This window comes from Saccopteryx bilineata, chromosome 2, assembly GCF_036850765.1.
Source record: "Saccopteryx bilineata isolate mSacBil1 chromosome 2, mSacBil1_pri_phased_curated, whole genome shotgun sequence".
Classification (NCBI taxonomy): domain Eukaryota; kingdom Metazoa; phylum Chordata; class Mammalia; order Chiroptera; family Emballonuridae; genus Saccopteryx; species Saccopteryx bilineata.
The window spans coordinates 347,519,388-347,546,588 of record NC_089491.1 but is presented as its reverse complement, the minus strand read 5'-3'; the positions used below and the strand labels follow the sequence as shown (position 1 = coordinate 347,546,588).

Sequence of the window (27,201 nt, the reverse complement as noted above, 5' to 3'; positions counted from 1 at the left end):
TTTGTTGTGTCCATTTGAAAAAGAAATGCCACTTCTATGATGGAAATCAAACATCTATCTGCATGGCTAGTTGACCAACCCCCAGAAGGCATTTGAAATGGAAGCTGAGGAAAGGGATACCGTGGTGGAGAGATGAAACAGAGGTGGATTTACTCGCCTACCCCCATCTTTATGACGCATTGCTGCCCCGTGTTTGGGAGACGCGACAGCGCAGGCACTTGTGGTAGGAAGTGAGGAAATTCCAGTTCGTTCAAACGTTAAGACTCGTATGTGATGGGCGGGGTACAAAAGGGACTTTTCGGATATTGGTCAAGAGTCCTGCCAAATCCTTCTCTCAGCACACCCAGGAAGAGACCGGCGAGGGCACAGTTAGGATTTTGAACCAGTGAAGAACTGAGCTCCTACCTCAAGCTAGCTCAGCGGCCGACGGCGGGAAGGCAGACGCGTACGCAGCCCACTCCCGAGCGAGCGGAACAGCTCTCTTGTTCAGACCGAACCACAAAATCAACAGCCAAAGGGGAAGCCAGCCCCTTGTTTTCCTTATAGAACCATTATCTTCTAAATAAAACCCTTTTCTTTTGTTTTCTTTTATTTAGCTGACATAATCTTGAGTCAAATAGGCTCTCTCGGCCAGGCAGGATTCAGACTTCCCTACCTTCATCTTTACCACGCACCCTTCCTCTCGTTTTCGCGTCCTGCCCGCTTTACTTGTGTCAGCCAATCCTTGCAAAGCTTATGCATTGCGTCATGAGTTCCTAGGCAGAGCAGGAAACTCCTCGGGATAGGAGCGCCCTCGCGCGCCACCAAACGGTCTTAGCGCGCGGCTGTGGCTAAGAGCGCCGCAGGCGAGGCGCGCGACGGTAGAGCCGGCGACCGAGGGGCGGCGGGAGCAGCGGAAAGCGGCTCTCAGTGAAGATTTAGGTTTGTCTTGTTTGCTTGAGTTCGTGCTGGTGTCTCCGCCCGTATTTTTTTGTGGAATATATAGAGATCTGGCCTCGTGGCGAGTTTCGCCTCCTCACACTTCAGTGGGCTGGAAATCCTAAGGAGCACTCATTATCTTTTTTTCCCCCACATATTTTTTAAAATGTTTTAAATACCATTTCCCTTTAAAAGCCTCGATGGCTTGCAGGGCTGAGAGTGTGAAGGCCAGGTTGTGGAAACAACTTCCGAGCACGAACTGGCTTTATGCTCTATCCAAACTGTGGACACAGGTCCTTACACAAGTATTTGTAATGAACTTACCTAGTTCGTTCGTTCTTAGTTGTTGAACCCCTGCAACCATTTTGGATGCTTGGGATCCATTGGTGGGAAAAAGGGGGGGGGCTGCCCTGATGGGGCCCGCAGTCCAGGGAGGGAGGGAGGGCATCATTACTGGCCTAAGAGGTAAATAAATGAGTGTGTTTGGGGGGTTGTGCTCCGGGACTAGAAGAAGGCAGTGTCATTGCTTAAGGACGTGCTGTGGGGTGGTGGGGCACCCCGGTTGACAAGAAGGTGGCGGGCCTCGTTGCAGAGATACATTGAACTGGGTGGAGTGCTCAAGGAGGACAAGGCGGGTTCCAGGCAGCGGGAGAGACAGTGCAAGGGCTGCAATGTGACTTAGGTGTATATCAGAAATTGCAGGAAACCCTGGAATATAAGTGAATGGCCAGAATCCGAAACTTTGACAGGAAGTCCAGCTCGGTAACTCAGCCAAAGCAATCCAACTGCATCTCAGCGTTTGCAGCCCTCCCTTCCCTGCGTACCACTCTCCCTGGCTGGAGTACTGGGCTAGGAATTTAGCCCGTTTAAACCTTAATTTGGGATGTAATCTACAGAGTAAGCAAAGGGAAGTTCAGAGATGTAATTGTTTTCCCTTCGGGATGCTGCGGTCTTGCTCCTTAAGAAAATGAATACAAAATTTCATGTTTTAGTACCTGATCATAACATGCCACGTGAAAATAAGAATGAAACTTTAGGACTGTGATATTGGCGGTGGGACACATGAAATAACATAGAACAAAGTATGTGTTAGTATGTGAATATGAAAACAAAAAAGGACCCCCTCCCCATTTTCTTATATCTACCTATTTGGCATGGACGTATACTAGTGGCAGCCACAAGGGAAAGCCGATCAGTTTGGCTTATAGTGGCCAGACATGGGAAATCTTTTTCTAGCTAAGGCTCTAGGAGTGGAATATAGTCTATGAGATTAATTCACAAGATTGGGTTTTGCAGAGAAAGAGGAAGGAAACATCAGCAAGCTAAGGGGCGATGAATAAAATAGGAGCTCTTGGATGAACCTCTATTAAGAATTGTTCGTGACACTGGCCCCATCAAAGCATAGATAGTATGGACTCATCGAATATATAGAAGCTGCCTGACCTGTGGTGGCGCAGTGGATAAAGCGTCGACCTGGAAATGCTGAGGTCGCCGGTTCGAAACCCTGGGCTTGCCTGGTCAAGGCACATATGGGAGTTGATGCTTCCAGTTCCTCCCCCCTGTCTCTCTCTCCTCTCTCTCTCTCTGTCTCTCTCTCTCTATCTCCTCTCTAAAATGAATAAAAAAAAAATAGTTCTTATCTAAAAAAAAAAAAAATATATATATATAGAAGCAGTGAAGTACTAAAAACATTATGAAGCAGTTAAGATGCCTGAGTTTGAATTCTGGCTTCACCTCTTAATTAGTTGTATGATTTGGGATAAGTTACTTTGCCTCTCTTAGCTTCCATCTCATCTGTAAAAGTGGAGATAAAGTTAAGCATTCAGACCAGTGCCTGGAACATAGTGTATGTTTACTAAATATTAGAAATTATTAGACAAGATGTGATTGAGAAGGTGTCAATAGATCAGTAGTGAGTGCCTAGGTTGGAGTAGGTGTCATGAAAAGAGTAGTTTATCTCAAAGAATTCAAAAATTAATTGGGATTCTACAATGTACGAGTTAATGTGACTGATATTAAAAAAAAAATTATACAGCCCTGGCCGGTTGGCTCAGCGGTAGAGCGTCGGCCTGGCGTGCGGGGGACCCGGGTTCGATTCCCGGCCAGGGCACATAGGAGAAGCGCCCATTTGCTTCTCCACCCCCAGCCCCTCCTTCCTCTCTGTCTCTCTCTTCCCCTCCCGCAGCCAAGGCTCCATTGGAGCAAAGATGGCCCGGGCGCTGGGGTTGGCTCCTTGGCCTCTGCCCCAGGCGCTAGAGTGGCTCTGGTCGCGACAGAGCGACGCCCCGGCGGGGCAGAGCATCGCCCCCTGGTGGGCAGAGCGTCGCCCCAGGTGGGCATGCCGGGTGGATCCCGGTTGGGCGCATGCGGGAGTCTGACTGTCTCTCCCCATTTCCAGCTTCAGAAAATTAAAAAAAAAAAAATTATACAGCCAAATAATGTTATGCCTGCCCTTGAAATAGTCAGAAGGCCACTTTCCTGTACCCTTCACATGTCACTTTCAAAATAATAATCTATATGAACAACTGATATTTTCTAAATCTTATGTAAGATAAGAAAAAATACTTAAAGCACTGCTATTTTTATTGAACTGTAACATACATTTAAGTAAAACCAGTATGTTTACTATGCAAACACAGCCTCTAGCCCCCATGTTTTTTTTTGTTTTTTTTATGAATGGAATTTCCTTTTTTTTAATTTTTATTTTTTTATTATTTTATTTTTTTAATGGGGTGACATCAATAAATCAGGATACATATATTCAAAGAAAACATGTCCAGGTTATCTTGTCATTCAATTATGTTGCATACCCATCACTCAAAGTCAGATTGTCCTCTGTCACCTTCTATCTAGTTTTCTATGTGCCCCTCCCCCTCCCCCTTTCCCTCTCCTTCTCCCCCCTTCCCTCTCCCTCTCCCCCCTCCTCCTGTAACCACCACAGGCTTATCAATGTCTCTTAGTCTCACTTTTATGTCCCACCTACGTATGGAATAATGCAGTTCCTGTTTTTTTCTGATTTACTTATTTCACTCCATATAATGTTATCAAGATCCCACCATTTTGCTGTAAATGATCCGATGTCATCATTTCTTATGGCAGAGTAGTATTCGATAGTGTATATGTGCCACATCTTCTTTATCCAGTCATCTATTGACGGGCTTTTTGGTTGTTTCCATGTCCTGGCCACTGTGAACAATGCTGCAATGAACATGGGGCTGCATGTGTCTTTACGTATCAATGTTTCTGAGTTTTGGGGGTATATACCCAGTAGAGTAGCCCCCATGTTTAATGAGACTTGGACCCCCTAAACATCTTCTATATAGAATTTTATATTAAAAATTAATATAAAAATATTAACGTGTTAACATAGCTTCAGAAATCATATTTGGCATAAAGTGAGTTACAGATAATAAGGGAAGGATTGTGAAGTTGGATAGTGTTAAGAAAACTTTCTTAAATCAGTTTGAATGAGGTTTTGAAAGAAAAACCTTGGTAAGGATTGGTGGAGAAAAGACAAGTGGACACTTTAGATTTAACTCAGCCAAAGTGGTAAACCAAAGGTTGCTTAGTGAACATGAGGCAGATCAGAAAAAGATGGATTATCTTGAGGAATATTTCATAGAGGTCATGAGGAGAGAGGCCTGATGAAACATTTCTCCCTTACAACAGAGGCTGGGACTATAGTGACCACATTTTCTAGATTCAAGGTCACTGTCCATGGGACAATGCTAGATAAACACCACCTTTGTTTTTCATGTTTCCATGATAACAGCCTTCTTCTTTTGACTCAAATAGATCTATATTTTCTATATTTTATTTGAAGCAACCCTAGTACTAATCTTAATTATCATCACCCGCTGAGGAGGTGTAAACAGACAAGTGCAATACAAGCTTATACAGGACTTCCCCTTAATATAATAACCCCTATTATTTTCCTGTGGCTTTTTGCTAGATGCATAAACCAAACCAAAATAAATAGAAGCAAGAGGTTCTTTAGTACCACCCACACCGCTGATACTCTTGTTGCAGTTTTTCCAAATTATGCCAGGTGTCAGGAAAGGAGCTGGCTTTCAACAATAACAAAGCAAGAATTTCCTGTATACTCTTTTTTTGGTCACTTTCTCCAGCATTGCTCTTTCTTTCTCTCCAGCTGTTGGCCTTTCTCATAAGGATGAAAATGCTACTGTTCGGCATCTGGGCCCTGCTGGCTTTGATCTCTTCCCCAGGTGAGTTTCTTTAGCTGGTCTGTGCCAGGGTGCAGGTAGCTGGTCAATGGGGAAGAGGACAGGAACTCTTGAATGGGGCAACACTCTAGTATTCATGCATCTGGACCCTTGGGAGAGATTCCTATTTCTTTTTTTTTTTTTTTTTTTTTTTTTAATTTTAATGGGGTGACATTGATAAATCAGGGTACATATGTTCAGAGAAAACATCTCTAGGTTATTTTGACATTTGATTATGCTGCATTCCCATCACCTAAAGTCCAATTGTCTTCTGTCACCTTCTAACTGGTTTCTTTGTGCCCCTCCCCTCCCCCAACCCCTCCGTCTCTTCTCCCCCACCCTGTAACCCCCACACTCTTGTCCATGTCTCTGAGTCTCATTTTTATGTCCCACCTATGTATGGAATCACATAGTTCTTAGTTTTTTCTGATTTACTTATTTTGCTCAGTATAATGTTATCAAGGTCCATCCATGTTGTTGTAAATGATCCGATATCATCATTTCTTATGGCTGAGTAGTATTCCATAGTATATATGTACTTAAGCTTTTTAATCCACTTGTCCACTGATGGACACTTGGGCTGTTTCCAGATCTTCGCTATTGTGAACAATGCTGCCATAAACATGGGAGTGCATTTCTTCTTTTCAAATAGTGCTATGGTGTTCTTGGAGTATATTCCTAACAGTGGTATAGCTGGGTCAAAAGGCAGTTTGATTTTTAATTTCTTGAGGAATGTCCATACTGTTTTTTTTTTTTTTTTTTATAATTTTATTTTTTTAATGGGGTGACATCAATAAATCAGGATACATATATTCAAAGATAACAAGTCCAGGTTATCTTGTCGTTCAATTATGTTGCATACCCACCACCCAAAGTCAGATTGTCCTCTGTCACCTTCTATCTTGTTTTCTTTGTGCCCCTCCCACCCCCTATCCCTCTCCCATTCCCCCCTCCCCCCCGTAACCACCACACTCTTATCAATGTCTCTTAGTTTCACTATTATGTCCCACCTACGTATGGAATAATACAGTTCCTGTTTTTTTCTGATTTACTTATTTCGCTTCGTATCATGTTATCAAGATCCCACCATTTTGCTGTAAATGTTCCGATGTCATCATTTCTTATGGCTGAGTAGTATTCCATAGTGTATATGTGCCACATCTTCTTTATCCAGTCATCTATTGATGGGCTTTTTGGTTGTTTCCATGTCCTGGCCACTGTGAACAATGCTGCAATAAACATGGGGCTGCATGTGTCTTTACGTATCAATGTTTCTGAGTTTTTGGGATATATACCCAGTAGAGGGATTGCTGGGTCATAAGGTAGTTCTATTTTCAGTTTTTTGAGGAACCACCATACTTTCTTCCATAATGGTTGTACTACTTTACATTCCCACCAACAGTGTATGAGGGTTCCTTTTTCTCCACAGCCTCTCCAACATTTGCTATTACCTGACTTGCTAATAACAGCTAATCGAACAGGTGTGAGGTGGTATCTCATTGCCGTTTTGATTTGCATTTCTCTAATAGCTAAAGAAGATGAGCATCTTTTCATATATCTGTTGGCCATTTGTATTTCTTCCTGGGAGAAGTGTCTATTCATATCCTCTTCCCATTTTTTTATTGGATTGTTTGTTTGTTTGTTGTTGAGTTTTATGAGTTCTTTGTATATTTTGGATATTAGGCCCTTATCTGAGCTATTGTTTGAAAATATCATTTCTCATTTAGTTGGCTTTCTGTTTATTTTGTTATCAGTTTCCTTTGCTGAGCAAAAACTTCTTAGTCTGATGTAGTCCCATTCATTAATTTTTGCCTTCACTTCTCTTGCCATTGGAGTCAAATTCATAAAATGCTCTTTAAAACCCAGGTCCATGAGTTTAGTACCTATGTCTTCTTCTATGTACTTAATTGTTTCAGGTCTTATGTTTAGATCTTTGATCCATTTTGAGTTAATTTTTGTACAGGGGGAGAGACTGTAGTCCAGTTTCATTCTTTTGCATGTGGCTTTCCAGTTTTCCCAGCACCATTTATTGAAGAGGCTTTCTTTTCTCCATTGTGTGTTGTTGGCCCCTTTATCAAAAATTATTTGACTATATATATGTGGTTTTATTTCTGGACTTTCTATTCTATTCCATTGGTCTGAGTGTCTATTTTTCTGCCAATACCATGCTGTTTTGATTGTCGTGGCCCTATAATAGAGTTTGAAGTCAGGTATTGTTATGCCCCCAGCTTCATTCTTTTTCTTTAGGATTGCTTTGGCTATTCGGGGTTTTTTATAGTTCCATATAAATCTGATGATTTTTTGCTCTATTTCTTTAAAAAATGTCATTGGAATTTTGATGGGAATTGCATTAAATTTGTATATTGCTTTGGGTAATATAGCCATCTTGATTATATTTATTCTTCCTAGCCAAGAACAAGGTATATTCTTCCATCTCATTATATCTTTTTCGATTTCCCTTAACAATGGTTTATAGTTTTCATTATATAAGTCCTTTACATTCTTTGTTATGTTTATTCCTAAGTATTTTATTTTTTTTGTTGCAATCGTGAAGGGGATTATTCTTTTGAGTTCCTTCTCAGTTGTTTCATTGTTGGCATATAGAAAGGCTATTGACTTCTGTATGTTAATTTTGTATCCTGCGACCTTACTGTATTGGCTTATTGTTTCTAGTAGTCTTTTTGTGGATTCTTTGGGGTTTTCGATGTATAGGATCATATCATCTGCAAAAAGTGATACCTTTACTTCTTCTTTTCCGATATGGATGCCTTTTATTTCTTTGTCTTGTCTGATTGCTCTGGCTAGAACCTCTAGTACCACATTAAATAAGAGTGGAGAGAGTGGACAACCCTGTCTTGTTCCTGATTTAAGGGGGAAAGCCTTCAGTTTAGTGCCATTTAATATGATGTTAGCTGATGGTTTATCATATATGGCCTTTATCATGTTGAGATATTTTCCTTCTATACCCATTTTGTTGAGAGTCTTAAACATAAAATTGTGTTGTATTTTATCGAAAGCCTTTTCTGCGTCTATTGATAAGATCATGTGGTTTTTGTTCTTTGTTTTGTTGATATGGTGTATTACATTAACCGTTTTACGTATGTTGAACCATCCTTGAGATTCTGGGATGAATCCCACTTGATCATGATGTATTATTTTTTTAATATGTTGTTGTATTCGATTTGCTAGTATTTTGTTTAGTATTTTAGCATCTGTATTCATTAGAGATATTGGTCTGTAGTTTTCTTTCTTTGTGCCATCCTTGCCTGGTTTTGGTATGAGGGTTATGTTGGCCTCATAAAATGTGTTTGGAAGTATTGCTTCTTCTTCAATTTTTTGGAAGACTTTGAGTAGAATAGGAACCAAGTCTTCTTTGAATGTTTGATAAAATTCGCTGGTATAGCCGTCAGGGCCTGGACTTTTATTTTTGGGGAGGTTTTTAATGGTTTTTTCTATTTCTTCTCTACTGATAGGTCTGTTTAGGCTTTCTGCTTCTTCTTGACTCAGTCTAGGAAGGTTGTATTGTTCTAGGAATTTATCCATTTCTTCTAGGTTGTTGAATTTAGTGGCATAAAGTTTTTCATAGTATTCTACAATAATTCTTTGTATATCTACGGTGTCCGTGGTGATTTCTCCTCTTTCATTTTGGATTTTGTTTATATGAGTTCTTTCTCTTTTTTCCTTGGTAAGTCTTGCCAAGGGTTTGTCAATTTTGTTGATCTTTTCAAAGAACCAGCTCCTTGTTCTATTAATTTTTTCTATAGTTTTTCTGTTCTCTAATTCATTTATTTCTGCTCTGATTTTTATTATCTCCTTTCTTCGGCTGGTTTTGGGTTGTCTTTGTTCTTCTTTTTCTAGTTCCTTAAGGTGGGAAGTTAAGTGGTTCACTTGGGCTCTCTCTTGTTTGTTCATATATGCCTGAAGCGATATGAACTTCCCTCTTATCACTGCTTTTGCTGCATCCCATAGATTCTGATATGTCGTATTGTCATTTTCATTAGTCTGTATATATCTTTTGATCTCTGCACTTATTTCTTCTTTGACCCATTCATTTTTTAAAAGTATGTTGTTTAGTTTCCACATTTTTGTGGGATTTTTTTCCTCTTTTTTGCAGTTGAATTCTAGTTTCAAGGCTTTATGATCAGAAAATATGCTTGGTACAACTTCAATTTTTCTGAATTTGCTGATATTGTTTTTGTGGCCCAACATATGATCAATTCTTGAGAATGATCCATGTACACTGGAGAAAAATGTATACTCAGTCACTTTGGGATGAAATGTCCTGTAAATGTCTATCATATCCAGGTGCTCTAGTGTTTTGTTTAAGGCCACTATGTCTTTGTTGATTCTCTGTTTGGATGACCGATCTAGAGCCGTCAGCGGTGTATTGAGGTCTCCAAGTATGATTGTATTTTTGTCAGTTTTTGTTTTAAGATCAATAAGTAGCTGTCTTATATATTTTGGTGCTCCTTGGTTTGGTGCATATATATTAAGAATTGTTATGTCTTCTTGATTCAGTGTCCCCTTAGCCATTATGAAATGGCCATTTTTGTCTCTGAGTACTTTTCCTGTCTTGTAGTCAGCATTATCCGATATGAGTATTGCTACACCTGCTTTTTTTTGGATGTTATTTGCTTGGAGTATTGTTTTCCAGCCTTTCACTTTGAATTTGTTTTTATCCTTGTTACTTAGATGAGTTTCCTGTAGGCAGCATACAGTTGGATTTTCTTTTTTAATCCATTCTGCTACTCTGTGCCTTTTTATTGGTGAGTTTAATCCATTTACATTTAGTGTAATTATTGATACTTGTGAGTTCCCTATTGCCATTTTATAGATTGCTTTCTGTTAGTTTTGTGTCTTGTTTGATCCTTCTCTTTCGTTTTTCTATCTTTTGTTTTTATTTGGTTGTATTCCATACATCTTTCCTCTGTTGCTATCTTTTTTATCTCATGTGCTTCTGTGGTGGTTTTTTCAATGGTGGTTACCTTTGAGTAATGAAAAGGGTCCCTACCCTGTTCATTGTAGCGAACTATTTTGTGAGTACTTTTGCACTCCATCGTCCTTTGCTACTGTTAATCTCCGTCTTCTCCCCCTCTTTCTTTTTGTTGTTGTCACAGTTTAAATTTGGTTTTATTGTGTTCTTCTTGGAGCTTTTACTTGTGGCTCTGTTTTTTTTTGTTCTTTGTATCTGATTGGAGAACCCCCTTTAGTAATTCCTGGAGTGGGGGTTTTCTGATGATAAATTCCCTCATCTTTTCTGTATCTGTGAATGTTTTTATTTCTCCTTCGTATTTGAAGGATAGCTTTGATGGGTATAGTATTCGTGGCTGAAAGTTCCTCTCTTTCAGGACTTTAAATATTGGGGTCCACTCTCTTCTAGCTTGTAGAGTTTCTGCTGAGAAATCTGATGATAATCTAATGGGCCTTCCTTTATATGTTGTATTCTTCTTTTCCCTGGCTGCCTTGAGAATTTTTTCTTTGCTGTTGGTTTGTGTCAATTTCATTATGATATGCCTTGGAGTAGGTTTGTTGGGGTTAAGAAAACTCGGAGTTCTGTTTGCTTCTTGAACTTGAGGCTTTAGTTCTTTCCACAGGCTTGGGAAGTTCTCATCTATTATTTGTTTGAGTATGTTCTCCATTCCAGTTTCTCTCTCTTCTCCCTCTGATATACCTATTATTCTTATGTTATTCTTTTTGATGGAGTCAGATAATTCTTGTAGGGCTATCTCATTTTTTTTAATTTTTGAGTCTCTTTTTTCTTCTCTCTGTTGTGCCTCAAGTTGCTTGTCTTCTATTTCACTAATCCTCTCTTCTATCTGACCTGTTCTATTAGCTAAGCTTGTTACTTCGTTTTTCAGCTCGTGAATTGAGTTTTTCATCTCTGTTTGATTTGTTTTTATAGTTTCAATTTCCTTGGACATATATTCTTTGTGTTCATGGAGTTGTTTTCTGAGCTCCCTATATTGCCTTTCTGTGTTTTCTTGTATATCTCGGAGGATTTTTAGGATTTCTATCTTGAATTCTCTGTCATTTAGCTCCAAGGTTTCCAATATATTAAATTTTTTCTCCATAGATTTTTCCTCATCTAGCTGTGTTACCTCTCTTTCTTTTGTATCCATGATATTCGATTTTCTCTTCCTTAATGGCATCTGAGGGTGGTTTTGTTGATAGTATTAATGAGATTTAATAAAGAATAAAAAGTTAAAAAAAATAAAAAATATAACAAATCGAAAAGAGTTGTTTTTTTTAAAAAAAATTAATAATGAAATAAAGAAAAATAAAATAAAATAAAAATTTTTTAAAAAAGGAAATTATTCCCCCCCTCTTTTTTTCCTCTCCTCTCCTCTCCCCTCTTTCTTGAGAAAATCTTGTGGTGGACTGTGAGTTATAACAAACAATGCCTGTGATGGAGGGCCTGAATTGGGGAAAAGTAATAAAGGGGCAAAAAAGAAAGAAAGAAAAAAAAAAAAAAAGGAAAAAGAAAAAAGAAAAAAAAAAAAGAGCGTATGGACCCACAAAAAGCAAATAAGGAAAAAATTTGGGTCAAGAATAAAATGATTTGCTTTTAGGTGTTGGTTTTCTAAGAGTTATGATGAGAGGAATAAGAGGAAAATGGAAAAATGGGGGGACAAATTAAAAACTTACTATTGTATTTAGTGGAACAAGAACTAGATAATATGGAGAGCCAGGGATGGGAGCACTGCTAGTGAGTTAAAAAGGTGAAGTAAAAACCCCCCAAAATGCCACAAACATAGGTTTGAGTCCCAGATAAGATAATTTGTTTGTTATTAAGGTTTGAATGAGAGGAGATGTAAAGGAGAAAGGAAGAAACTAATATAGAGGGAGAAAAGAAAGAGAGAGAGAGAAAAAAAGAGGGAACCACTAAAAGAAGAAAAAAGAAAGGAGAGAGAGAGAGAGAGTTAAGGGTTTTGGAGTGCAACCCTCATAGAGAGAAAGGAAGAGAAGAGAAATGATAATGGGAGATGTAACACTTATGGGTAGTGTAGTTCAAGGAGAGGAGAGAGTAAGACCGGTAGAGAGTTAATCGGCCAAATTGAAGGAGGAAAAAAAAGTCTCAAGAATGAAGATAAGAGAAACAAACGAACAAATATAATAAAATGGGATAGGTTATAAAGTCTGCAGATTATTCTTGATTTTGAGAGGTTATCTTCTTGCTTTTTCTTTTCTCTCCCTCTTCCTGGTTGGTGACTCTGTACCCCGGGTTCTGCCCCTTTGGCACGCTCAGGTAGAGGTTTGCAGTTGATAAGTCTCTATGGCAATGTCATGTATTGTGCTTTATTCTCGTTGGGAGTCGAGGCTCATTAGCATTTATAGGCTCCGACAGTGAGAGAGTCCGTGTTCCTGGAGCCTTTCTCCTAGTCTTTCCTTCCTCAATTAGTAGCCTGATAGTCCAGGTATGGGGTTGCTGCTGCCTCTGCCTGGATAGTAAGAGGCTCAAATTGCTGGCAACTCCCCACTCTATTTCCACTCAGCACAGGGCTCTGGGTAAGGCTCAGTCAGTCAGAGCTGCTAGCATAATCAGGCGGGCTTTCCGCCCACTCGAAGACCTCTGGCTCTGCCACTCTATCCGGTAACACAAGCGGGCGCCCACTTCCGGGGCGCTTGGAGGAAACTCTCACTTACTGTCTGCAACCAGGATATCCGGCCAGCAGTCTCACGCTCTGAGTGAAACCCCCAACCGCAGGGAAAAGTTGCAGCGTTGGAATTGAGTCTCGCTCCGTCCCCGTGTGCGGCTTTTGCAAGGCGCTGGGGCGGCCCGAGATTCCGCTTTGGCCCACACAAAGGCCCCTGACTCTGCCCCTCTGTGCGATAACACGGGCGCGCACTGCCGAGGCACTCGGAGGAATCGCTCACTCCTTATCTGCGCGCGCAAACCAGGATATGAGGCCGGCCGTGGTTCCCTCTGAGTGAAACAGCCTCCAGCATGGAAAATCTCCACCGTTGGGATTAGCTCTCACTCCCTCCCGTGCGTGGCTTTCCCAGGGTGCTGGGGCTGCCCAGAGACTCTGCCCTCAGCCCACAGAAAGGCCTCTGACCCTGCCTCTCCGTGGGGCAACACGGGTACCCACTTCCGCGGCTTAGGAAGAAATCTCTCTTCCACTAACTGCGCACCGACCAGGAGACCGGGTAAAATGGCCGCTCCGCTTGTCTTTCTTTGTTTGGGTTTGGCGCGAGTGTTAGCTTGTATTGCCCGGGTTGCCACAGGATCAGATTTTCCTCGGCTTGGATCTCTGAGCCACAGCCTGGTTCGGCCGTTTTGGCTGCGGCGGCCTGGATCTATTCACCCCCTTTGCCCGCCTCAGTTTCTATATTCACAGTTACCAGAGAAAGCCGCTCTGTTTAGGTTAGTGAGGAAGGCGGAGCATTTCTTACTCCCTATTTCCTTCGGGGTTTGGTTATATATTTAGCCAATTTTTCACTCAATCATACCTTTGGGTGTATTGCGAAGAATCTGGAAGCTCCAAGTATAGGTTTTTCTGTTTCTGGTTGAAGATCTTGTTGAGTTTTGGGGGAGATTTATCGGTATCGCTTCCTACTCCGCCATTACTCTGACGTCATCCTCCGAGATTCCTATTTCTTGAATCAGTAGGACTCAGGATCTAGGTGTCTCTAACTGTATTGGGATAGCCCAAATTAAGGGACAGAATAATAGACCATCGGTGAGGACTCTTTGTAAGAAATATTACTTCCAAGCTTGCTTCCTTGCTTCCCTGGGGCTGTCCTACTTTTCTGCTCTTGAAAATATTTTTATTTCTTTGTTTCCACCCTTTGTGTCATGAAGAGCCACAGTAGGATGTTGATAGGACAGGGCCCATAGCTCAGTTGTCTAGTTCCCATACATTTTCATTCAAGGTAGGTTTCCTATTCTCTATGAGGAGATAAGTAGGCTCTGTATTTTGGGAGTATCTTACGGTCCTCACCAGAATCTATGCATATGTGGTCGATCATTTCAGGGGCCACAGAAGGGCCATTTGAGGTCTATGTTCAGCCAGATAAGGCCCTGGTCAAGTTTGGACAGTCCCTAATGGTCAACTGCAGCACTACCTGTCCAGACCCAGGACCCAGTGGAATTGAGACCTTCTTAAAGAGAACCCAGGTGGGCAAAGGGCCTCAGTGGAAGGAGTTTCTCTTGGAGGATGTCACAGAGGATTCCGTTCTGCAGTGCTTCTTCTCTTGCGCAGGGGTCCAGAAGGACACCAGTCTGGGCATCACCATGTATCGTGAGTAGGGCTGAGGGCTGGCGGGGAGGGAAGAATGGGGGAACGTGACTGTGCCTTATTTAGGGAAAAATTAGAGATTTCTTTTAGGGCAGAGAGTTAGGGCCCTTAATAAAGATTTCCAACATACTGTAGGAATTCTAGGGCCATTTATTTCTGCTTGCCTTTGGTGTAGGCTTTTAAATTAGGAGCATACCATAGAGAGCATCCAGACATCTGTGCTTGAGAATATGTTCAAATACAGGAGGCATATGCTAATAATGCTCACTTATAAATGATCCCAAAAAGTATAAAATTAGTGAATTATTTGCCACAAATTTAAAAATAAATAGGGATTGGAGAAAGGAGGGTCTCTGTGGGCTGGGATAGCTGGAGAAGCCTTCATGGAAGAGGAGAAACTTGAGCCTCCCCCTGCAGAATGGTAAGGGTTTGAAGTGATGGGGGTGGGTGAGGAGGGTCTTTCAGGGGGGGGCATAAAGCATTGGCAAAAATATGGCTCTAAGAATAAGTGTGATTCCTGTAAGAGCATGGTTAACTCGGGTGTGGTTTTTGTGGTATGCCAACGAGTTCCTCAGAAGCTGCCTTCACCTCCAAAGCGCTCTGGTAAGAGATAAAAGCTCTCCAGAATGGCAGCAACAGTAAAAGCAAACACCTGCCCTCAGCAGTCACATTCCTAGGTTATGGCTTGAGCCACCTTTGATGGGCAGATGAAGAGCCAAGAGCTAACTTGTCCTGTCTGACACTATTGATCAGATGGTTTAAGGGTAGCAGTCACCTATCACAAGCTGCCTGTCCTATACCTTTTCTTTCTGGAGAGGTGAGTAGCCCTCTCTCATCAAACCTGCATTTTTGTCTTAAAGAGCCACCAGAACAAGTGATCCTGGAGCTGCAGCCTGCATGGGTGGCCTTGGATGAAGTCTTTACAGTGAAGTGCCATGTGCCCCGGGTAGCGCCCCTGGAGAAACTCACCCTTATCCTTCTCCAGGGTGACCAAGAACTACATAGAAAGAACTTTATGAGCTCGGCTGTGGCCTCTCAGAGAGCTGAGGTCATCATCAATGTCAAAGCACAAAGGGAGGATAAGAGGTGCAATTTCTCGTGCCATGCAGAACTGGACCTGAGTTCACACGGGGGCGAGTTCTTTCGCTCCAGCTCAGTCAGCAAGGTACTCCGGATTTTTGGTGAGTCGGAGCTCAGGTGTGGAAGGAGTCCTAAAGCTCATTTTTCTCATCTTCTTTTGGTCTTTGGGACAAAGTTCCCACAGGGTTTAGGATGAGGTGTGAGGGTAATTGAGCTCCACCTCTTCATGGGCTTTAAACTCACCCTGGGGGACAGAGAGCTTTGTGCCCTACTCCCTCCCTACATTTGTGATGTCCTACATGACATGATTTATCATGGTTTTTCTCCTTTCTTTCTTTCCCCTCATTTCTTAGCAGAATTCTCTCAGCGCCCCCATATCTGGGTCTCTCCACTTCTGGAGGTTGGGGCAGCAGAGACTGTGAGCTGTGAGATGGCTAAGGTGTTCCCAGCTGAAGAGGTAATGTTCCACATGTCCTTGGGAGACCAGGAGCTGAGCCCCTTTCTCTCCTGGGAGGGTGACACCGCTTGGGCCAATGCCACCGTTCGGGCCATGGAGACTGGTGACCAGGAGCTGTCCTGCCGTGTATCTCTGGGTCCGATGGAACAGACAACAAGAGAACCAGTACATGTCTATAGTGAGTTACCAGCTTCTTCCTCTCCCCATGAAGGCTTTCTGCCACTGAGAACTTCCACAGTAAAGCCTTGGTGATTTTAAACCAACAAGTGCAGGCAGGTTGGAGGCATGCATTGAGACAGTAGTTTTCTCCAGCCTTCACCCCATTTCCTTAGGCCAGCCTGCTCACAGGGTGATTGTGAGTGCTTGAACTTGTTTCTAGGAACAGACAGTGGAGCTAAGGAGGAAATCTGTAAGATAGAAAGACATCTTGCTATCCTTGCCGGAGATACATGGCCAAATGTGGCACACCATATTTGTAGGAAAAGCTCTCCGATTCCCAAACTACCTTGTGGCTTCTGCCATTCAGCACAGAGCAGTAATGGTCCCCATAGGCTTTCTCCTGTTGTCAGCCTACCCAAGGGATGCCACCAGCAGCAAGAGTATCAAAGTAGCTGCTGGTTTGGAGAAATGTTCGGTTCTTTTTCCTTTCCTTATAGGCTTCCCTCCACCAATCCTGGAGATAGAAGAATTATATCCACTGGCAGGGACAGACCTCAATGTGACCTGCTCAGGGCATTTGTTAACATCTCCCAGCCCTGCTCTCCGGCTTCAGGGAAGCCCAGACCTCCCCGCCCCCGGGGAGCCTGCCTGGCTTTTACTTACCGCCAGGGAAGAAGATGATGGCCGAAATTTCTCCTGCGAGGCCTCCTTGGAGGTTCAGGGTCAGCAGTTGGTCAAAACCACTACAGTCCAGCTCCATGTCTTATGTGAGTACAGACCTGTTCTTTCTTCTCAAAGCAACAATTATTACTGTCCCGTTTCCAGAGTTCTTGGACAGTAGCTTCATTATTAGAGCTTCACATTAAAATTAAAAAAAAAGTCAAAAGAAAAAAAATAAAATTAAAGCTCTCCAAGTTGACCTTACCCAGCAAAGTGATTGGGGAGGGACATGAGGGGAACTGGGAACAGAAGAGAGAAAATGGTTAAAGTGATTAGCCGGCATCAGTTGAAGGCCAGTGACTGAGACATATGAAGTGATTGTTGGAGTTCATGCTGAGAAAGGAAATTTTCACATAAAAATTTATATTTTTAAAAATAGAAAAATGCTCATCTCTGGGTTCACCACTACCCAGGTTCTCACTCACAGAGAAGCAGGGGCCTCAGGGCCACCATTGATGGAGCAATCTGGGTCATTTAGTCAGAGTTCATTGAAGTGCCCTGTGTGGCATCTCTGACTCCTTGCCCACAGGGACAGAGGAAAGAAAAGCGGTTCAAAGCTGGAAGCCGACCCCTGGGTGTCCTCCCCATGGGTGGAGGGGACACAGCATTGGGATTGGGGGAGGGACCAGTGAGGAGGGAAGGTGCCCACTGAGCTGTGTTCCTTCGGGGACTGTCTTTCTCCCAGACAAGCCACGCTTAGAGGAATCTGGTTGCCCTGGCCACCAGACATGGATGGAAGGGATGGAACAGATGCTTGCCTGTGTCCCAAAGGGAAACCCGACTCCATCGCTGGTGTGTACCTGGAACGGAGTGATCTTCGACCTTGAAGTGCCTCAGAAGGCAACCCAGAACTACACTGGAACCTACTGCTGCACAGCCACTAACCAGCTGGGTGCTGTCAGCAAAGACATTGCTCTCATTGTCCAAGGTGACTGTGCTCCCCTGCTGCCAGGCCCAGGATGGAAATCCCTCAGGGGGTTGGGGTTTGTATCCAGACATGGAAAGAAGAAAGATTTCAGTGGCCTGGGGAGGATGAGACTGAGAAGTGGGCTCAGTGGGCTTGGTAGGCTGGCCAGGGTGATTTTGTTGCTCTTAAACCCTCCCAATTCTCTGTGTTTTATGCTTGGGCAGGACTGGAAGAAGGAATCAGCTCTACCATCTTCATTATTATTATTGTCATCCTTGGAGCGGGTATAATCAGCATAGCACTGTATTTGAACTACCGGCCCTGCAAGATAGAGAAGAGGAAAGTGCACTATAGGCAGAGAGAGAAGAACAAAGAGGAGGAAAGCCAGTTTGCTGGTCAACAAGCAGAAAAGTACAGCATACAGAACTGTTAAACAGAAACAGCTATTTGCCTGAAGATGACCTCTACTACTGGGGTTTTCTAAGGGAGGAAAGGGGCTAGAGGAGAAAGGAAGAGACACCTTCTGTGTTGTGCAGTCCCATAAAATGTGCTACAGGCCCCATGTCCCTTGTATCCAATCCATCTACAAGCTGCACTACTCCAAGTTCACTGTTTAAGTTCACTGTAGTCACTAGGAATTTCAGTCTCAGTGTTCAACTAGAGAGACAGCCTCTGACTCCTTACTGTATATTTACTTGGTCCACTCAGATCCAAAAAAGAAGATCCTGTCTGTGCCTCAGCATCTGCATTACCACTGCTCTTTGTTCCCAGTTATCAGACTGAAGAACAAATGCCGCAGAAATGCAACTCATTTCTCATGGTTTCCTCATTGCTAAGTGGGAACCAATTTCTTAGTCCTGGGACAGGACTTTGAAGGGAGTGAGTACCAAACAAAGGGATAGGAATCAGAACCCTATTCCCATCCATACATTCCCCTGTTCCCATAACCTGGGGTTCTAGAATGCTGGCCCCCAGACCCGAGCTTGATGATATCATTAGGGTCGGTGGCTGGTTAGATTTCAACTCTCCAACCACCTGTGGTGTGCCTTGGAGGAAAATAAAAAGAAATCCCACATGTGGATTTATACAGCCCAGTGTTCTGTCCCTGACATGGAAATTAGAGTTCTTCCCTGAAATTGGCCTCATGAGTTAAGGGCTCCAGACATCTCTGAATTCTTTGCCAGAATCCATTATAAAGCAATTATCTGTGAATTCACATTTGACATATTAATTAATTTATTTTTTTATCTATACAGGCTCTTAGGCTAGAGCTCCAATGTTTATTCCCCCTTTCCATAAACCAATATGTATTTCCATCTGTCTGCAAACTATTTCCTTTAAACTTCAGGAGGGCTCCTCCAACAACAGTGTTTACCTTAGGATTTTATGATTCAGCTTCCTTCTCTGTTCTTTGGAAAAAAAGACATCAGGAATCATAAAACTAGGTTTTTTTCTCCCAAATCAGTCACATGTGGGTCACTGAAATGTTTGATATGGTAAAAATAAAAGTGATTTTACAATATCTAAAAGTATTTATCTTCTTTGTCATTGTTATAAGTTTTTACTACACCACATGGTTGCACTTTATTTTTTTTTATTTTTATTTTTTTGTATTTTTCTGAAGCTGGAAACGGGGAGAGACAGTCAGACAGACTCCCGAATGCGCCCAACCGGGATCCACCCGGCCCGCCCACCAGGGGCGACACTCTGCCCACCAGGAGGTGATGCTCTGCCCCTCCGGGGCGTCGCTCTGCCGTGACCAGAGCCACTCTAGTGCCTGGGGCAGAGGCCAAGGAGCCATTCCCAGCGCCCGGGCCATCTTTGCTCCAATGGAGCCTTGGCTGCGGGAGGGGAAGAGAGAGACAGAGAGGAAGGAGGGGGTGGGGGTGGAGAAGCAAATGGGCGCTTCTCCTATGTGCCCTGGCCGGGAATCGAACCTGGGTCCCCCGCACGCCAGGCCGACACTCTACCGCTGAGCCAACTGGCCAGGGGCAATGGTTGCACTTTAAGTTCAGTTTCTAAGTAAGAATGTCAAGTTGGTAGCATGAACAACCAGCCCAGGGTAGATGGTGCATTAGCTCAGACCAGCGACCTGCAGCAGCCTGTTTGATCTGCCCTCAAAACTAAAGTTCAGACTTCCAGATAGAAAAAGGTCCACAGTCTTCCAAACGGACAGAACACAGCATCAGGCTACAAAGTGAAAATATTTATTCTTCCCAGACCTTCCCCAAGTCTGGGTTATGGATTTGGTATTAACCATTTGGCTGCAATACATACCAGGCAGTAGGGATAAAAGAGGGAACAAAATGCTGCCTTCTATAAGCTCCAGTCCCTGAGGAAAGCTAGAGCAGTCAACAGGAAGTTACAGTTGTGTCCTAACTCCTACCACTGAGAAAGCACAGGTGGGTACAAAAACGTAGGACCAAGGAAGGATTCCTGAGAGGAAACTGGAAATACCTTGTTTGATTTTGCACAACAGCATGTGCCTAAAATGACCTTTTCAGCTTCAATTTTCCACTAAAGATAGTAGCCACTGCTCTTTCATAATGGGAGTAATGTAAATTATTTGCTTTTCTGAATTGAGTACTTGAGAAAATAAGTTAGGAAGCAAGTTTAAGAGAAAAAGAGTATGGAGCAGAATAATCCAGGAATCTATAGCCACTTCAGTGTCAGGAGCAGCTGCCTCAGGTGTGGAGTTATTTCAGTCTGCAAACCTTGCTTAGTGTTCTGAGGCACAGTGAATCCTAAGCAGGAGGAAGGAAGGGACTTTTGAACTTCCTGATTCCACCATGGAGAGCCTAGAGGCTTAGGCTGCTAGGTTGGGGTGACTCCTTGCATGGTTTTCCAGGGTTACAGTTCTTAGAAGTAAGTATTTTGGATTAGCTGTCGAGCAGCGCTCTTCAGATTTAGGTAGCTCCAGCTCATGCTTACGGCTGCTATCCTGATTATCTTCAGGGGAAGAGAGCTAACAACCTTTAATACTCTAAAAGTTTTAGCCTGACCTGTGGTGCTGCAGTAGATAAGAGTGTCAACCATGAATGTTGAGGTTGCTGGTCTGAAACCCTGGGCTTGCCAGGTCAAGGCACGTATGACAAGCAATCAATAAAATAACTATGAGTTGATATTTCTCACTATAAAATCAATAAAGTCTTTTAAAAAGTACTCCAAAATTTTTTCTTCTTAAGAAAAGCAAGGTAACTTTCTTGTGTCTTTCTTTTTAGACCTGAGGGGGGAAAAAATCTTCAGTGGGGCTTCTTATTATAGGGATAATAATAGTATCTACCTATTATAGGATTATAGTAGGAAAGAAATGACACAGTACAGGGAGTCCTCAAGTTACAACAGTCTCAACATAAGATGTTTCAAATTTACAATGTTCACTCCCATAAAAACTTAAAAGTTGAGACATGAGTTGCTGGAACCAGCACGGCTAGTAATTCCAGGTCCTGAGGGGTACAGCGCGGAACTAAGAAAATAGACTTAAAGAGAAAAAGGATGGGATCAGGAGGTCTCTTTGTAATGCAAAAGATAGCCTGCTTTATTATATAGCTATATGCAAATAAGGAAGTCTCCAATACAAAGTCACACATCTCCAAGGCAATCCAAGAATTCTCCCAAGGGCAGAAACCCTCCACTCTGCATAACTGAAATCAACCAAGGTCAGAACAAACAAAGGGTGAGAGGAAGGGCATGTAAATTGCTTCTAGCAACTTAAGCAAGCAAGTGAAGTGGGGGGATGGGATGAGTTCGAATACTCACCTTCATGGCCAATATGGAGAATTTAGCCTTTAGCAACTTAACCAAGCAAGTGAGGTGGGGGTTGGGCAGATTGTCAGCTTACTGCCAGTCCCCCGCATCTCTCTCCCCCCAAAATCTAAACCGCAAGGACCCTGTTGACTTGCAGTCGCCAACAATTAGTGTTTTGGCTTACGCCATTAGTATCATACTTATGGACTATGTGGGTGAAACAGTTTGGTTGCGTGTGGTGGAAGAATATGCAGCATTCTTTTACTGTGGCTTATTTGTGTATTTATGTTCTATAATAGATTATGATTTTACAACTGTATTAGGATAGGTAAGTGACTTAGGCTAGGGAATGTTTTGACTGACACCAAAATTGGGGTTATGTTACTCTTGTAGGAACAGAACTGTGTCGTAACTTAAAGACCCCCTGGACTTGTAAAAATACTAGCATGTGTTGTATACATGTGTTCACAAATATTAGTTCTTATTACACCAGTAATGCTGGTGTTATTCATACCCATAATTATAATAAACTCAAAACAGTCAGAAAACCATGGCAACCATTGAGGGCCATCAAAAGTCATATATTATATCATGGGAGCATTGAAGATGGCAACAGAGTAGGTGGGCATTTACACTGCCACCTCCCAGGACCAAATTGAATTATAACTTAATTTAAGAACAATCATCTTGAAAAACCAACTTTGGACTAAACGAAGAGGAGTCTATAACCAAGGATGTAATGCCAGTGGCCAAGATCAGGCAGGTTCACATTTGATTTGGTCAGATGGTAGAAAAACTGCAGAGCTGGAAAGGGTTGGGCCATTCTGTTTAATAAAGTCTCACAATGGTGGACAAGCACATAGGAAAGGGAAACCGCCTCTCAGGCAAACAAACAGCAAAATGACCCCTCACTGTGGCGGGCAGGCAATCCGCACATCCACAATCTCCCTGAGTGCAAGCACCCACAGCCTTATATAGGCCATACAAACATGGTGCTGCCACGAGCTCACACACTCATCAGGCAAAATGCTTGTAGCTGGTATACAACGAGCAAGCCTAACACAACTACCCCACAAAGGATCAAAGAAGAAGCCACACCAAGACTGGTAGGAAGGGCAGAGATGCAGAAAGGGGTGACCTGCTCCCAGGAGCGAGAAGCAGCTGAGGGTCCAGAGGGACTCACACGGTGGGAGGGTTGCCTGAGAGGTGTGGATCCTCAACCCCAGGACCAGAGCCCCAACCTAGAGCCCCAGATCCTAGAAGAGGCGCCCACACAGTATTTGGAGGTGAAAAGAGCCAGGTTTCTGTCTGTGAGAAAGAGACGGAGCTCTCAGAGATTCAGGCTTCATCTTAAAAGGCCTGCACAGAAAATCTTGTTCATAGCCACTTATCCAGGGTTCCGGTGGAGGGAGAGCTAAGAGGTCTAGAGTTGCATGAGGAGACTGTAAAGTTGGAGGCCCAGGGAGAGACACTGTGGGGGACAGCCACCAGAACCCCTGTGCTGAGTCATTCTCCAATATTTGCAGTCACCATCTTTCTTGGGTGGAGCAGTCCCCTCTGAGTGGCATCAACCTAGGGAAAAGCAACTCCTCCACCCTTGGGAGTCTCTCCTACCCCAGTCATGGAGGCTGGGTTGTTCTGAGAGGCCAGGAAGCAGGGGATGTGTCAGTGACTGGATTTTCTGGTATTCAGGCCGAAGCTTTATCCCACATGTTCCTGAGTCTAAGACTAGTAATTCTGCCTCATGGGAGACTTGGTAGAAAATGTCTGGAGTGTGGAAAGACCACATTCTGGGTCTCAGGCCATACCCACCAGACCCCTGGGGCCACACCCAACTGAGGTCTGTGAAAAAAGTCTGGGCAGCCTTGGCCGGTTGGCTCAGCGGTAGAGCGTCGGCCTGGCGTGCGGGGGACCAGGGTTCGATTCCCGGCCAGGGCACATAGGAGAAGTGCCCATTTGCTTCTCCACCCCCCCCCCTTCCTCTCTGTCTCTCTCTTCCCCTCCCGCAGCCAAGGCTCCATTGGAGCAAAGATGGCCTGGGCGCTGGGAATGGCTCCTTGGCCTCTGCCCCAGGCGCTAGAGTGGCTCTAGTTGCGGCAGAGCGACGCCCCAGAGGGGCAGAGCATCGACATCTGGTGGGCAGAGCGTCGCCCCTGGTGGGCAGAGCATCAACCCCTGGTGGGCAGAGCGTCGCCCCTGGTGGGCAGAGCGTCGCCCCTGGTGGGCAGAGCATCAACCCCTGGTGGGCAGAGCATCAACCCCTGGTGGGTAGAGCATCGCCCCTGGTGGGCAGAGCATCAACCCCTGGTGGGCAGAGCGTCGCCCCTGGTGGGCAGAGCATCAACCCCTGGTGGGCATGCCGGGTGGATCCCGGGCGGGCGCATGCGGGAGTCTGTCTGACTGTCTCTCCGTTTCCAGCTTCAGAAAAATACAAAAACAAAACAAAAAAAAGTCTGGACAGACTGACACCTGGGGCCAAGGTGTGGAGCCACTCCCACCACCCTTTCTAGTTCCTGAATTGCTGCAGGCTCGAGATCCTACTAGAGGTTTTTCAGTGGCCTAGCCCAACAAGCAGCCAACAGACAGAGGCTGCAGGAGGCAGGACTCAGGGAACCTTGGCCTTTTTTTTTTTCTCTTTTTTTTCTTTTTTCCCCCATTTTTCTGAAGCTGGAAATGGGGAGACAGTCAGACAGACTCCTGCATGCACCTGACCAGGATCCACCTGGCATGCCCACCAGGAGGCGATGCTCTGCCCCTCTGGGGCGTCGCTCTGTTGCATCCAGAGCCATTCTAGTGCCTGAGGCAGAGGCCACAGAGCCATCCTCAGCGCTCGGGCCATCTTTGCTCCAATGGAGCCTCGGCTGTGGGAGGGGAAGAGAGAGACAGAGAGGAAGGAGAGGGGGAGGGGTGGAGAAGCAGATGGGTGCTTCTCCTGTGTGCCCTGGCCGGGAATCGAACCTGGGACTCCTGCACGCCAGGCTGACACTCTACCGCTGAGCCAACCGGCCAGGGCCAGGGAACATTGGCCTTTTAAGTGAACCTTCCCCCAGGCCCAGTGTGGGTAAAAGCCAACCTAAACGTGCAGCTTGTTATTTCCATGAGCACCTGGGCCCAGCAGAGGCAGTCACAAACTCTGGATTGCTTATAGCTCCAAGAAGGTTACTGGGGGCTAGTCACGGGCAGTGTCTCTCACTGGTCTGCAATGGGTACCTGCCAGGGAGGCCCGAGGCTGGCACATTCAGTGGCCATCTGTGGAGAGCATCAGTTCAAGACCTAACAACCCTTGCTAGAGTGGTGTCCTAAGGAAGGGCTCCTCAAACCTGGCCCAGCTGAGGCAAGTTCCACTCTCTGTGATCAGCATTGGCACAGTGGCTCAGGTGCATTGGATACGGTGGAGCTTCATAGCCAACAGGCCAGGGTGCTGGATATCCTGTCCTGCGGGGCTATATTCCACAGGGGGAAGGGAGAGAGGCTTGGAGCATGGACATTTAATGTGTGGGTCCCTGTGAGCATATTGTTGGATCTGGTTGAAGGGCTTAGCCACCTTCTGAGGGGGCACAGTTAGCCCCAGGAGAGGACTCTCTCAGTCTTTCTCCCTGAGACCAGGGTCTCTCCATCTGTAAGAACTTCTGCAGAGAGGACTGTTGGTGAACCTGCTGCTCACCTTGTTGGGGAGAAATAAAATTTGAGTATCCATCAGTGGCTGAGGGATTAGGCTCTGCAGTAGGGGCCACATTTCCCATACTAAGCTCCTGACCAAGAGGTCCCACTAACGTTTTATTCCCAACCTCAGCTGCCGTAACCCACTAAACGTGCAACCTGTAGAGGGGTTGGTTGAGTGAGGCCAGTCTGAACCCACACTACAGTCTTACTACAGAAGAATTTGTGGGAAGACCAGGCAGCCGCAAGAGGAGGTGGAGCAGCTGAAAAGTAAGTAAAACTATCATTTGCTGGTGACATGATACTGTACATAGAAAACCCTAAAGTCTCAGTCAAAAAACTACTAGACATGATAAGTAAATTCAGCAAGGTGGTAGGATATAAAATTAATATTCAGAAATCAGTGACATTTTTATACACAAACAATAAACTGTCTGAAAGAAAAGTTAAAGAAACAATCCCCTTCATTATTACAACAACAAAAAATAAAGTACCTAGGAGTAAATTTAGCAAGGAGATAAAAAGACTTGCACTCAGAAAATTATAAGACATTGAAAAAAGAAATCAAGAAAGATACAAACAAGTGGGAGCATATGCTATGCCATGGATAGGAATAATAAACACCATTTAAATATCTATATCACCCAAACAATCTATAAATTTAATGTAATTTCTATTACAATACCAATGGCATACTTCAAAGACATAGAAAAAAATATTCCAAAAGTTTATATGGAACCAAAAAAGAATACAAATAGCCTCAGCAATCTTGAAAATGAAGAATAAAGTGGGAGGTATCACACTTCCTGATATCAAGTTATACTACAGGGCCACAGTAATCAAAACAGCTTGGTACTGGCATAAGAACAGACATACAGATCAATGGCACAGAAAAGAGACCCCAGAAATAAACCCATGCCTTTATGGTCAATTGATATTTGACAAAGGAGGTAAGAACATACAATGGAGTAAAGACAGTCTTTTTAATAAATGGTGTTGGGAAAATTGGACAGGTACATGCAAAAAAATGAAACTAGACCACCAACTTACACCATTCACAAAAACAAATACAAAATGGATAAAAGCCTTAAATGTAAGTCACAAGACCATAAACATCTTGGAAGAAAACATAGGCAGTAAATTCTCCAGTATCTCTTGTAGCAATATTTTTGCTGATTTATCTCCACAGGTAAGTGAAATAAAGGACAAAATAAACGGGACTATATCAAACTAAAAAGCTTTAGTACAGCAAAAGACACCATAAACAAAATAGAAAGACAACCCACACAATGGGAGAACATATTTGCCAATACGTCTGATAAGGGGTTTATAACCAAAATTTATAAGGAACTTTTAAAACTCAACACCAGGAAGGTAAACAATCCAATTTAAAAACAGGCAAAAGGCCTGACCAGGTGGTGGCGCAGTGGATAGAGCGTCAGACTGGGATGCAGAGGACCCAGGTTCGAGACCCCGAGGTCGCCAGCTTGAGCGCGGGCTCATCTGGCTTGAGCAAAGAGCTCACCAGCTTGGACCCAAGGTCGCTGGCTCCAGCAGGGGGTTACTCGGTCTGCTGAAGGCCCACGGTCAAGGCACATGTGAGAAAGCAATCAATGAACAACTAAGAAGTCGCAACGCGCACAACGAGAAACTGATGATTGATGCTTCTCATCTCTCTCCGTTGCTGTCTGTCTGTCCCTGTCTATCTCTGCCTCTGTAAAAAAAAACAAAAAACAAAAAACAAAAAAAAACAGGCAAAAGAACTGAATAGACACTTCTCCAAAGAGGACATAAAGATGGCCAATAAACATGAAAAAATGTTCAATGTCACTAATTGTTAGAGAAATGCAAATTAAAACCACAATGAGGTACCACCTCACACCTGTCAGAATGGTGCTCATTAACAAACCAACACACAATAAAGGCTGGTGAGGGTGTGGAGAAAAGGGAACCCTTCTGCACTGCTGGTGGGAATGCAGACTTGTGCAGCCACTGTGGAAAACAGTATAGCATTTCTTCAAAAAATAAAAAAGGGAACTGCCTTTTGACCCAGCTATCCCACTTTTAGGAATACATCCTTAGAATACCAAA

General features: G+C 43.8%; 2 protein-coding genes across 4 annotated transcripts in view; both read left to right on the top strand.

Annotated features, from left to right (window-relative positions):
* LOC136326527 (probable ATP-dependent RNA helicase DDX52) overlaps positions 1 to 27,201 on the top strand; it is a 198,599-nt gene that overhangs the window by 135,846 nt on the left and 35,552 nt on the right. The window lies entirely within an intron of this gene.
* Positions 821 to 19,194, top strand: LOC136326526 (intercellular adhesion molecule 1-like). Of its 2 annotated transcripts, none has more exons than XM_066262616.1 (8): positions 821 to 921; positions 5,069 to 5,144; positions 14,117 to 14,383; positions 15,241 to 15,561; positions 15,817 to 16,095; positions 16,574 to 16,843; positions 17,482 to 17,724; positions 17,928 to 19,194. In XM_066262616.1, the coding sequence occupies exons 2-8, from the start codon at positions 5,090 to 5,092 to the stop codon at positions 18,134 to 18,136; spliced, it is 1,644 nt and encodes a 547-aa protein (XP_066118713.1). In that variant the 5' UTR covers positions 821 to 921; positions 5,069 to 5,089; the 3' UTR covers positions 18,137 to 19,194. The 2 variants fall into 2 exon arrangements, with proteins under 2 accessions (XP_066118713.1, XP_066118712.1); XM_066262615.1 differs by having other exon boundaries at positions 15,814 to 16,095.